At 41.4% G+C, this 12,477-nt stretch overlaps 1 protein-coding gene across 2 annotated transcripts; it reads right to left on the bottom strand.

Moving 5' to 3' along the window:
* Positions 1 to 4,903: 4,903 nt before the first annotated feature.
* LOC135101203 (cytochrome P450 2L1-like) lies at positions 4,904 to 11,867 on the bottom strand. 2 transcript variants are annotated; one of them, XM_064004810.1, is made up of 11 exons: positions 11,731 to 11,867; positions 10,271 to 10,361; positions 9,952 to 10,042; positions 9,305 to 9,438; positions 8,788 to 9,006; positions 8,481 to 8,677; positions 6,978 to 7,089; positions 6,601 to 6,781; positions 6,203 to 6,320; positions 5,548 to 5,692; positions 4,904 to 5,190 (listed from the first exon to the last, which is right to left on the bottom strand). In XM_064004810.1, the coding sequence occupies exons 2-11, from the start codon at positions 10,350 to 10,352 to the stop codon at positions 4,997 to 4,999; spliced, it is 1,473 nt and encodes a 490-aa protein (XP_063860880.1). In that variant the 5' UTR covers positions 10,353 to 10,361; positions 11,731 to 11,867; the 3' UTR covers positions 4,904 to 4,996. The 2 variants fall into 2 exon arrangements, with proteins under 2 accessions (XP_063860880.1, XP_063860881.1); XM_064004811.1 differs by lacking the exons at positions 9,305 to 9,438; positions 11,731 to 11,867.
* Positions 11,868 to 12,477: the final 610 nt, after the last annotated feature.

Raw genomic sequence — 12,477 nt, 5'->3', positions numbered from 1 at the left:
GAGTGAGGACCCAGTTACTGACCTTTGAGCGTCGGCACTGTCACTCGCTCGGTTATTGCTGAATCATTGTGACGTGGCATTGTGTGTGTGTGTGTAGTTTTACTTATGAAATTTACTTCCATACCATCTATTTTATTTTTTTATTTTCTGTTTTGTGTAACCTGTTTAATTTACAATGGTAATAATAAAACGATGGAGAGAGAGAGAGAGAGAGAGAGAGAGAGAGAGAGAGAGAGAGAGAGAGAGAGAGAGAGAGAGAGAGAGAGAGAATAAGATCAACTGAGAGATGCCAATCCCAAAATCGAGTTGCCAAAAAAGATTACACATAATTACAAGTTTCTCGGGAGTTTTGTTTGAGCAATGTGTGTCTGGTGTCATATATATAGTGATGTGTAGTATATTGTTTTTGGGTCATAGATTTAATTAATGGCGTAGAATGTAATGAAGTAAGGAATTGTTCGTGGAGGCATTTTATGGAACTTTCATATATGTTGTTAGTAAAAGCATCATGTATCTATCTATCTATATATATATATATATATATATATATATATATATATATATATATATATATATATATATATATATATATATATATATATATATATATATATATATATATATATATATATATGATTGTGTGTATGTTTTTACTGAACTAATTTCAAAGGATTGGATCTTTCAGTAATGTTTCTTGATAGTTTCCTGCAAACTGTGGACATCCTTATTATTTTTTTTCTGATGTATATGATTCTTCAGAAATGTATTTCACTGAATTGGAAAGTTTATTTTTCTTATTTATATCTTTATTTCAACTTTTTCCATGTGATCTGTAGGAAGAGTAAGAGAGGATCACCTATCGGAAGAAAGAAGACATGGTTTCCTGTAGATGCGGAAGTCCCAGGAGAATGAGCGTGTTGGAGAAAATTGAGCTGTGGCGACCCTTGAGGGAAGCAACACAAGGAGAGAGATAAAAAAAAGTAAATAAATAAATAAATAAATAAATGAGGATTTCGAGAGTCCCACTGACATTCACTCATGGAATGTAATCTTATCTCCCTGCTGATTGAATTACATATGTAGTCTACATCAACAAGGAAAATCCTCGTTGCTATGTTCTTCACTTAATGTTTCTTATTATATTAACTTTGTTAAGAATGATTCTTAACTATAGAGGTTTGATTCAGCGCAGCTCTTATGCTTAGAGTTGTGCTTAACTTCCCAAGTTGTGCTTAGTCTTGATCTTAGATTTAGGACAAGTCCGGAGTCTGCTTAACTGTAAGAGTTACGCTAAGACTAAGTTAACCAAATAAAGATGGCCGCCCGTCGAGCCTGAGCCCGCTACCTCAAGAATTATCAGCCCTTTAAAGATGTTCCCGATGACCTGAGTGACTCTGAAGTGTTGGATATATATAGACCTGCAGGAGTGTTATATGTGGCATATTTAGCCGAGATGCCTTGGAGAGCCCCGCATGAAGGAGTGATGCACTGACGCTAGTAATTAATGTAATAATTACAGTGTTATTTAGCCAATGGGAAATGCAGCTCTGCAGCAATGATGACCTTAGACCTTCATGTGTCCTGTTGTTGGCGTGTCTCATTTACCTTCTTAGTGAAAGAGCCCCATGCAGCTTTTTTTGTGCTGCTGAATGAGTGAAGGCCCTTAGGCTACATCTTTCCTCACTTGTGCGTCATTTGTGTGTGGCAGTTTGGATAACTGTATGGCGTCGCTGTAGGATTGTCTAGTTTTTGTAAAAGAGATACTGTAGTCCTGAATGAGCATGATCTAAAGTTCACGTCTTAAAATGTAACTCTAAATAAGGAGACTAAACTCTGTAATATCTGTTTTTAGAAAATCACTTGAGTCATGTAAGGTACCTGTAATGTGGAGACAGGCGAATGTAGTACCTATGTTTAAGGAAGGAGATAAGATTTTAACGTCTAATTATAAACCTGTCAGCTTAACTTCTGTTGTATGTAAAATAATGGAGTCAGTAATAGCGAAGAATATCAGGGAGTATTTAAACAAACATAACTTGAAAAATCAGTCGCAGCATGGCTTCACGAGGGAGAAGTCTTGCCTGACGAACTTGATAAGTTTTTACAGTAAAGTTTATGAGGTGGCAGATAATGGTGATAGTTATAACATCCAATATCTGGACTTCAGTAAAGCGTTTGCCAAGGTCAGAGGCTCCTGAAAATGGTCAGAGCGCACGGGATAGATGGGAAGGTGTTAGGCTGGATAAGGTCATGGCTAAGCGACGGGCGACAGAAAGTTGTAATAAACGGCTCTGAATCGGAGTGGGATCATGTAATTAGTGGGGTGACTCAAGGGTCAGTATTAGGGCCATTGTTGTTTTCAATATATATCAATGACTTGGATAATGGAATTAGTAGTGATGTTAGTAAATTTGCGGATGACACGAAGATAGGTAGATTAATCAGGCCAGAATTGGATACCATCGCCTTGCAGGCAGATTTGGATAGGATGAACGAATGGACAGACAGATGGCAAATGTAGCTTAATATCAACAAATGCAAAGTACTTAGCGTAGGTAGAAGAAACCAACACAGTATGTACATAATAAACAAGCAAACCTTGTAGGTTCAGGATACGAAAAAGATCTATGAGTTATAGTTAGCTCTGATCTCTGTCTAAGAAAGCAATGCACAGACGCCAGAAACAGGACAAATAGGGTATTAGGATTTATTTTTAGGAGTGTTAAAAATAGAAGGCCCGAGGTAATATTAAAGTTATATTTGGCGCTGGTCAGACCTCATCTAGACTACGCTGTGCAGTTCTGGTCCCCATATTACAGGAAAGATATAGGTCTATTAGAATCAGTACAAAGGAAAATGACTAAAAGGATACAGGAGATGAAGAGTATTCCTTACGAACGGAGACTGAAGCTGTTAAATTTACGTTCTTTAGAGATACGTAGGGTAAAAGGGAACCTGATAAAAGTCTTTGAGTGGTATAAGGGTCATACAACTTAAAGTAGACGTAAACAAAATTCTTAGGATCACTAACCAGAACAGAATAAGAAATAACGGGTTCAAGCTTGAAAAATTTAAGTTTAAAAAAGAGATAGACAGGAGTTGGTTCTGAAATAGAGTGGTGGATGAATGAAACAGACTCAGTAATCAAGCTGTTAGTGCTAAGTCATTGGGAAGCTTTAAGGGAGTATTAGACTGATTTATGGATGGGGATGTTAGTGGAAATAGGTAGGTATATTTTATACAGGAAGTGCCACGTGTAGGCCTGATGGCTTCTTGCAGCTCTCCTTATGTTCTCTCTCTCTCTCTCTTATGTCTATGCTTATGGATAAAATGGATAAAATAAGGTAGAGAAAAGTGTTTTATTAATTCAATTTTGCATCCATAAAACGTATCCGTTTTCTATGAACAGGTGAGAGAATGGAAAAGCAGAGAGAATAAATACAGTTAATATAAAGCAGAAAAATAAAGTAGCGATGGATAGCTTACACTGACTGCACACAAGGAACATCAACAAAAAAACTACATGAAAAAAAAAAAAAAAACAGCAAATGGGAGCTGATACAGAGCCAAATCCCACAACCACCACTAGATCAAGACTTTTATAACTTCTCCCAGCCAAATATACGAAATGAATTACACAGGGCCAGTTTCTATTACCTACATTAATGTCTTGTATGTAATAACTGTGAATGTATTTCCTATCGGGAGGTAGAATGTAAGAGACGAAGAGAAAGCAAAGGCAACTGGTTAGACTTAGCTGCCCTACCTCGTTCTGACTCAGTAGAGGTTGTTTACAATACGAAGGTGGCGGTGGTGATGATGGTGATAACGGTGGTGGTGATGGTGGTGGCTCAGGGAAGCTCATAGCAGTGGTGCCCAAGAAAGATAGTGAGTTTTGGCAGTGGTGGAGAGATGCCGATTCAAATAGGCGCTTTTTCATCAACTTAATCTGACGCCGCCGTGGTACAGTGGTACAGTGGTCCCGCGTGCGCTTTGGGGGCCAAGTGGTCATCAGGCGCACGGGTTCGAATCCTGGCTACGGTCCGAGGGTAGGAAGGGCATCCACTCGGGGTAACGGTTCCCAAATGCCAAATCCAAAAGTCCTTCATCAGGAGGCACCGTCTCAGCCCTAACAGACTAGGGAAAACTAGACGTTAAAAAAAAAAAAAAAAAAAAAAAAAAAATTGACGCTACCTGAATTCGGGAACTGACACTGCCGAACACGTCAGCTTTCTGAAAGTACTGTTCACGGCCTGGGTAACGTGAATAAGTTTTCTCTAGTTAAAATCACTCAGAAAAACATTACATTACGTAGCGATTGTCATGGAGAAATCACTCTCAAATGGTACAGCGAGTCTTTATGCCTCCCTGCCTTCCTCGCCGCGCTGCATCTCAAGACACAAGACACTGTAATAGTATCCTGAAGTAACTGCCCGTCTATGTACTCCTCCCTCTGCGTCGTAACGCTGAGAACTGACGTCTACTCACAGCCATGCCACTGGGAACGCGCTGAATAGTTCGTCTAAATGACCTTCCCATTCAGTTATTCAGTTTCCTTTCCTCCCTCTCATTTGTTTTCATCATGTAGCTACTCTTAAATGAAAACTCTCTATTGTTCATTGGAGATAAATAATCTGGCGTCTGTATGGGAAGAATAGATACATGGTGAATAAGGCTGGTCAGAAGCAAAACTGTGACCACATCCCACATAATACTGCTCATCTTGCCTATTGTCTATCATTTTCAGCATGTACCTGTTCCTTACTAAGAAAAAAAATATTTACCCCTGGGGACTCTCTGACGTCACGTAATGTACTGTAATACAGTTCATGGAATGCTTTCTCAGTAGAGTTACTCTAATAGTGCCAGAATCATGAGGTAAAGTAAAGTTAGACCATCAAGCGATAAAGCTACCATTACGAAATCAGTGATGGGAACAGAGGACGGAGGCGCCTGCTCCTCGAGCCTCTAAGGGAGTCCACAGGAGTGACCTCAGTTAGTCCTCTTTCGTCCTTGGAGTGATGACAATGTTTTGGTCGAGGGCCATTCGTACTGATGGCAATCTGGGATCTCCTTCGAGGTTCACCTCGCAACCCTCGGAGGCAGAAAAGGTGAAGTTCTGGAGCAGGGCGGAGGAGAAGAGGAACAGCTCCATCCTGGCCAGAGATTCGCCCAAGCAGCTCCTGCGTCCTGAGGAAAGAGGCGTGGTGTCACACACAGCTTTTGGTATTGGACTTATGGTCGCTTTTATAATATTGATTTTTTGTCGTACATATACAATGATCCAGGGCGATTGTGGTAAAGTCTGGCTGTATGTCCCTGTCTTAGTTTGATATAAATTAACGTTGTTGTTTGTCTGCCCAGTCACACACATGTATGTGATGGATGAGGAAGATTGTAAGGAGAGTGAGGAAGACAGTCACCTTCCCATCCTGCATCCAGTGCCATGCAGCCTGGCTAAAGGTACACTTGTCCGTCATGACGTGACCGGCAACACTTACCCAGAGCTACACGTATTGCAGCACACACCTGGAAGTATATACACACCTGTGCCGAAGGGAAGAAAACCTTCCTTTTGGGACGCAAAGTTGCCCTGGTCGTCCAGGAAGTGCTCCAGCCTGAACTGGTCGGGGTGTTCCCAGTACTGAGGGTCGTAGTGACAACAGACGGTAGCGGGGAACACAAAGCTTCCCTGCGTTGGTTTTTCCAAAGCATATATGTGAGACAAAAAATAAAAATAAACAAATAAAATAAATAAATAAATAAAAACATAAAAAATAAATAAATAAAAAAACTAATAAAAAATAAATGAATAAACAAAAATGAAATAAATAAATAAACAAAGAATGAAATCAATCAATCAATAAATAAATAAATAAATAAATACATAACAATAAATTAAATTAAATAAAATTAAATAAATTAAAATTCAATAAAATAGTAAATAATAAATAAATAATAAATAAAAAATAAAATAAAATAAAATAAAATGAATAAATAAATAAAATAAATAAATAAATAAAATAATATTTCCATGATTTCTCTTTTCTTATATCTGAGTTTTATTTATACTTATACCAAGGTTACATTTCTCTTTAAAAAACAGTATCCATTGCGACCTGACCAAAGGTGATGCAGAAAGTAATATTTTCAGTGCATGACACGAACAACATGTTAGGGACAAGGAGAGCGAGGGTCTCACCTTGGGGATGAGGTAGCCCCCTACTTGAATGTCTCTGTCTGGGGAGCGCTGCACGCCAAAGGATATCAAGGAGGAGAAGCGCAGAGCTTCCTGTATCATGGCCTCCACCAGGGGCAGGCTGGATCAACACACGACACATCTTTACTCATTCAGGTGCACTCGAATGACCAGTAAGCACATCAACTATACGCATAGTTAAGCTACACCTTAGCAACAGATACCATACAAGCTGGTGTGACATCAAAACCAAACTAACAGCTACGTAGAAAATAAATATACAGATTATTGATGTTCTATCATGAGGGATGATTGATGTGATGCACAGAGATGCAGGAAACACCAAGTAGAATGAACGAGGATAAACTGCAATAATTCTTTATGACCGGCGATGTACGTACTTGGGTTTGTGTTGATAGGAGGGCAAGGTGTCTCGGGGCACCACCGCGTCAATCTGCTCCTGGACGCGCCGCTGCACCTCGGGGTATTTGATCATGTAGAGGATGATCCAACGTAGCATATTGGAGGTGGTGTCGAACCCGGCATTAAACAGGTCGAAAGTCACACATACTAAGTCCAATTCTGTCAAACACGAAATAATTATGTTAGAATTTTCACATCAAAGTGATTCTTCTTTAGTAGTGGCGTGGCGGGTGATGGGGATATGTAGTACTTGGTGTAGGAATTCAGAATAGTATAGGAACTTTGCTACACGTGGACTCGCACTGTCACGACGACGAGTTAGAATAAGACTGTAAGAATACATGAAGCAACTCACCACTAAAGTATTCAGCAATGTCACTCTTATTGTCCATGGCGATGAGGTACTCGTCGATCACGTCTCTTGGGTTGTCAGGGTCCAGCTGGGCGCGGTGTGCTGCCTTCAATTCCTGTGCACGTTATGTATAATTAAGGTGAAAAGTGGAAGGGAAGATGTGCACCAGAGGTCTGCCGGATGTGGTTGGCTGGTGTAGGTCCCTCTGGTGCCTGAGATGCGCGATGGGGTCAAGTGTACTGTGTAAAAATATTGTGGGTGAAGAGTGGATGAACATTTTAAATGCACTTGTGGGTGTGGGGCGTATGGAGGTGTACGTACTTGCAGAAGGTGGAGAGTGGTCGTGGTTGATCACACTAGTGAGGGCGGGAAAGACAAGACAGCCCCAGTCCTAAGGTGGCGAGAGACTGGAAGGTCGGTTTAGATAAAATAAGAGAGGTGGGGTGGAGGCACGTGTGTAAGGCGAACTTTGAGAGGATTTTGGCTTAAGGAATCCAGATTAAACGTTTGAGAGTTATTTGTGAACGGTGTGGTTAGAGCTGGATAAGTCATAGCAGCCTTCCTGATCTCGAGAGGCACGGCACGCAGTTAGGAAGATTAAGATGTGAATTATGAGTAAAGGCTCGATTGACCAAGGAGTGCTTTGTACTGGATGGAAAAGGAAGTTTTGGTCTTAAGCTTGGCTCACATATTGAAAGTAAAATAATTCACTAAACAGACAGAGCCAGAGAGTTATGTAGTCGCTACAGGAGTTTGAAAGCCATATGAAGGTGGTACCTATTGTAAAAAATGTAAACAAGGTAAATATTTCTCCGAAATCTTCATGAGTGTCCAGTGCGTGCAAGAAAGAAGGCGAATAATCGGCTCGCAACATGGTCTGTGTCGAGTGACAGCCTCACGAGTGGCGGTTTCTGTCTTTCGTGGAGAGGTCACCATGTGATTGGCTTACGTATAAAACTTAAAAGCTTATCACTAGATGATTGTTAATGACACTGAACAATTTATTAAAAGCGTATCGTGTATTTTAGATGAGGACAGACTGTACTTGCGGCGAGAATGAGTTTTGTGCAAAAAAAAAAAAAAACTAGCGTTGCGCACACGTGCTGTGGCTTGGGTACGTCTGTGGGCCACTTGAAGTTATTCTTATGGATGCGATCCTTGTGCGAGCATTAATACTGCAGGTGCAATGCAGGTAGGGGATGAAGCTGGCCGTCCTTCCAGACCTCTGATGCGCACCCATTTATCAATAGCGTGGGTGTGTGTGTGTGTGTGTGTGTGTGTGTATGTGTGTGTGTGTGTACATATCTCTATACACACACACACACACACACACACACACACACACACACACACACACACACACACTCAATCTCTCTCTCTCTCTCTCTCTCTCTCTCTCTCTCTCTCTCTCTCTCTCTCTCTCTCTCTCTCTCTCTCTCTCTCTCTCTCTCTCTCTCTCTCTCTCTCTCTCTATTATACGCAATGCAAGTGCAGTCAGCATCATACCTGTATGAGTGCCTTCGCTTCTTTTCTCAAGTTCGCCATTTGCGCGTAGACCGATATTCTGTTCTTGATGAAGTCTGGAATGATCTTCTTGATGAATGGAATGAACTCCAGAATCATCATTGCCGTCGTAGTTTCGAAAGACCTTATTATCTTGATGATTGACAAAACCCTTTCGTCGTCCATGTCATATCTCGTGCCTGAGGATGAGAAGATGAAGGGTCTCCAGTGAGGAGCAGTGTTCTCAAGCCTGACAGAACAACCAGACCTAAGAATGATAAAGACTACCACAGTCATCACCAGTACTCACTTGCAACCATCTGCCACACAACATTAAGGACAGCGACATTGAGGGATTTGGGAAAGAGCGTGGGAGACCCGGAGTGTTTCTTGAAATCCTCCACCAGCAACTGTGCCTCTCGCTGAATGGCGTCCTCTAGGTAGGTCTTGCCCATCCCGAGATCACGCAGGTTACGCAGCAGAAACCTTCGAGCATTTTGCCAGTGTTTGCCATTAGTCATGATGACACCTGTGGGGAGGAACACGAGCATGTAACTATAATGGAGCAGAGAGGGTCACTGGCATCCGTGGTATACAGGAGAAAGGCAAGATGTCATTGTCTGCAGATGTAATATAGGGGCCGTAATTTGAATTCTTTTTGTAAATATAGTTATGATTCAACATGTTATCCTCTTTTACCTGCACTGAAATACCAAGAGCCTTCAACTGCTTAGCAGAGCATATAAAGAAAGGCTTACTCCGGAAAAAAAAAAAAAATTCGTTCAGATGTTAATAAATTAACCATAAAACTGTAGTGTGACACCGACCTGCTGGAACTCCTTCTGATAATATAAAATTCAAATCAAATTGGGGACGATCCGATAGCTCAAGCCTTGACATGCTTTCCTTAATGAGCTTATAGTTGCACAGGAAGATGAATTTGTTGGGCCCCAATTCAACCCTGAGGAGGAAAACCGTCATTAAGACAAGTAAGGTATGAGTAGCGACTTAACGCGCGAGTCACAGCAAAGAGGAACAGAACCCTGAACTTAACATTTCCAACACTGACTGGAAATGGTCGTGCGACACTTGTGCAAAAAAATAAAACACTCACAGACATCCCTAGTTTGGATTTCCTGATTAATCTTTTTTTTTCTGAACTTGCACCACAGCATTTCACTAATATTAAGGAGAAGCCACTAGAGTCAGACAGTTAGAGCACAGCAAGTTAAGCCCGGTTTTTGCATCTCTCTCCCAGAATAGAGTGGTCGCTGGATCAGTTTCTCTATCTATTGAAGTATACTTTAATCGTGGATGGAGATAGCAGAGGCCCACTGCCATGAATGAAGTGTTGTATTTTACCCACAAACCAATAAAGATAAACATTCATGAGTTTAAGTTTTTCTGACAGCAGACTTCCTTCGCACAGGTCGTTCACGTCTATAGTCCTCCAGTGAGTGCGTACACTACTTACATGAATATGTCGCCATATTTCTTCCTATACTTCTTGACTATGGGAATATCCATGCGTAAAAAGTTCCCGATGTAAGGGATCACCATCGGACCTGCAAAGGATGGTAACGATCACCTACCTTGGTGGGTAGACACTATGCACGTGCATCTTAACTTGATACTAGTGAATACACTCGTGACTATCTGATGTTGTATCTCCTCATATTTACTCATTCAGGGTTTTACATATAAATAGCACATGATATTGTTCCAAAGAGAAAAATGGTAAAAATGTATCCTTGTCTGAATTAATAGTCAATTAAAGCACTGCACTCCCTCACCTGGAGGCATGCCCGAGGGCCTGGTGAAGTAGTACCGCAGAAGCAGCACCAGAAGGGCGAAAATGAACAGCTCCAGCCACATGGCGACTATCTGTAAGGAAGAAGTCTCAGTCCCGTATTCTGGAACGCTTTACTATCTCACCACGACTATTTTCCAAAGGTACAGAGATGTTTAGACAAGTTCCCAAGATTGTTTCTTCTGTCAGTAATGTAAAAATCGTGCTAATATATTACTATAACTGTAAAAAACACCCTTGAAAACCAGTGTAACTTCAACTAGAGCCTTTTGAATGGACTGGGGTGCGGCGCAAGAGTGTTGCAGGATATGTTTTCAGTGGCCCTCGTTGTTCGCAACTTTGCACCTAACTAATAGCAAATCAAGTGGTTTGAAGAGGAAGGTCTTAAGACTCTTCCCTTAATTTTGGATATTCTATTCATACGTACCCATTTCCATCACACACACACACACACACACACACACACACACACACACACACACACACACACACACAAACACACATCGCTTAGTACATTGGTTTGCAGGCTTCGCTTATAACCGAGAAGGTCTGAGTTCGAGTCTCGAGAGACAACAAGAAGATGGGAAGGCCCAAATGTGCAGCCCCAGTTTTGACTTCGCTACCCTGGTGTCGTGGTCGTAGCGGTCTCTTTGTTCGTAGTTGTCTGTTCTTTGTTTTCCAAACAAAAACCTGGCTGTTGTGAATACATTACAGGATGTATTTCATCCCTTTATATACATAATCTTTAAATCAATTCTTCAGGCATGTTGTGGACAGTAGCGGACAGATACCCGTATGTTTATCAACACGTTTTTGTAAACAGGTCAGTTGCATACAAGGGGCGGCAAGGAACACAACATTCTGTTATTAGCATGGCTGAAGATTTGGTTAAAAGACAAGAAAAAATATAATGATGAAACTAACAGCGCAGCAATGAACCTTTTGTTTGTAAACAAAGACTGGACGGCTACGAACAATGGGTCCGCTACGAACACAGCACCGGTGTGTGGCGTGTGAGTGGTCTCAGTTCTCAAAGATCAGTCACTATAAGCTCAATTTTTTTTTTCTTTTTGTATAGGGAAGTGTCTGGCTGTGTCTCGTGACCAACTGATGACCGTTTTATGTGATCCTTTTCAAAGGCAATATAAGTTCCTTGTGTTAAGGAACCAGGTTGTAGTAATGCTGTGAACCACATCGTGTCAGACACAGAAGCGGTGTGATATAAACAAACAAAATTATAAATCATGTTTTGATAAGAGATCACATGCGACTCCCACGGAAGGAAGGATAATCATTGCTACTTCCAATTAAGATAACCTTGACTCCACCCACAACACATTCCCACTCTCCTACCCCTATACATTTCACAGCAAGGATGAAAAACAGATGCCACTCTCATAGGCAATCTCACAAAATGGGGATTAGGGAATGCACACCACCTACGCTAATATGACAGTCGATCAGGGAAGGTGGGGGAGTGCTGCCAGGGACTCAAGAACCACAGGAGCGTTCGTGTTATTCCTGACTGTCGTGTTATTCCTGACTGACGTGTTATTCCATCACTGACACTGCGACGCAGTGACTGCCGCTAGTGTTTTGATGATGAGACACTCCTCGGGGCAGATGCCGCATCCCACCACCACGTCAATTTGTTTGATGCAGGTTATGGAAGGCAGAAATTACTGCTACTATGCTCGTATTTCTAATGATGGGCGCCTATAGTGAATAAAATGTCAACATTGACTGACAACGCTACGACAACCAAGGAGTTTAAATGTTACACTTCCTTAGCATTCCTAAAATCACGAGATGAGATCTTGCCGTGTGTGAAAACTGTCGTCTCGAATGGGAAAAAAATAAGTATGCGTGACGTGTGCTGCTGAATCTGTCTGAGGTGAAAATACATACACTCTTCGTACTCAACTGTCCGTTTCTTTCCTCGAATGTAGCTTTGCGAGGAGTGAGGACCCAGTTACTGACCTTTGAGCGTCGGCACTGTCACTCGCTCGGTAATTGCTGAATCATAGTGACGTGGCATTGTGTGTGTGTGTGTGTGTGTGTGTGTGTGTGTGTGTGTGTGTGTGTGTGTGTGTGTGTGTGTGTGTGTGTGTGTGTGTGTGTGTGTGTGTGTGTGTGTGTGTGTGTGTGTGTGTGTAGTTTTACTTATAAAATTTACTTCCATACCAACTA

Source organism: Scylla paramamosain, chromosome 6, assembly GCF_035594125.1.
Source record: "Scylla paramamosain isolate STU-SP2022 chromosome 6, ASM3559412v1, whole genome shotgun sequence".
NCBI classification, from domain to species: domain Eukaryota; kingdom Metazoa; phylum Arthropoda; class Malacostraca; order Decapoda; family Portunidae; genus Scylla; species Scylla paramamosain.
Note: the sequence above shows the minus strand (reverse complement) of the source record. Positions and strands in the feature narration are given on the sequence as shown.

Excerpts from the sequence above, each read along its gene's own strand:
- LOC135101203 (XM_064004810.1), bottom strand. The coding sequence starts at position 10,352 with ATGTGGCTGGAGCTGTTCATTTTCGCCCTTCTGGTGCTGCTTCTGCGG. Across the intron at positions 9,439-9,951 it reads AAATATGGCGACATATTCAT|GGTTGAATTGGGGCCCAACA; the intron begins GTAAGTAGTGTA and ends TTTCCTCCTCAG. Across the intron at positions 6,782-6,977 it reads CATTGCTGAATACTTTAGTG|AATTGGACTTAGTATGTGTG; the intron begins GTGAGTTGCTTC and ends CGTGTTTGACAG.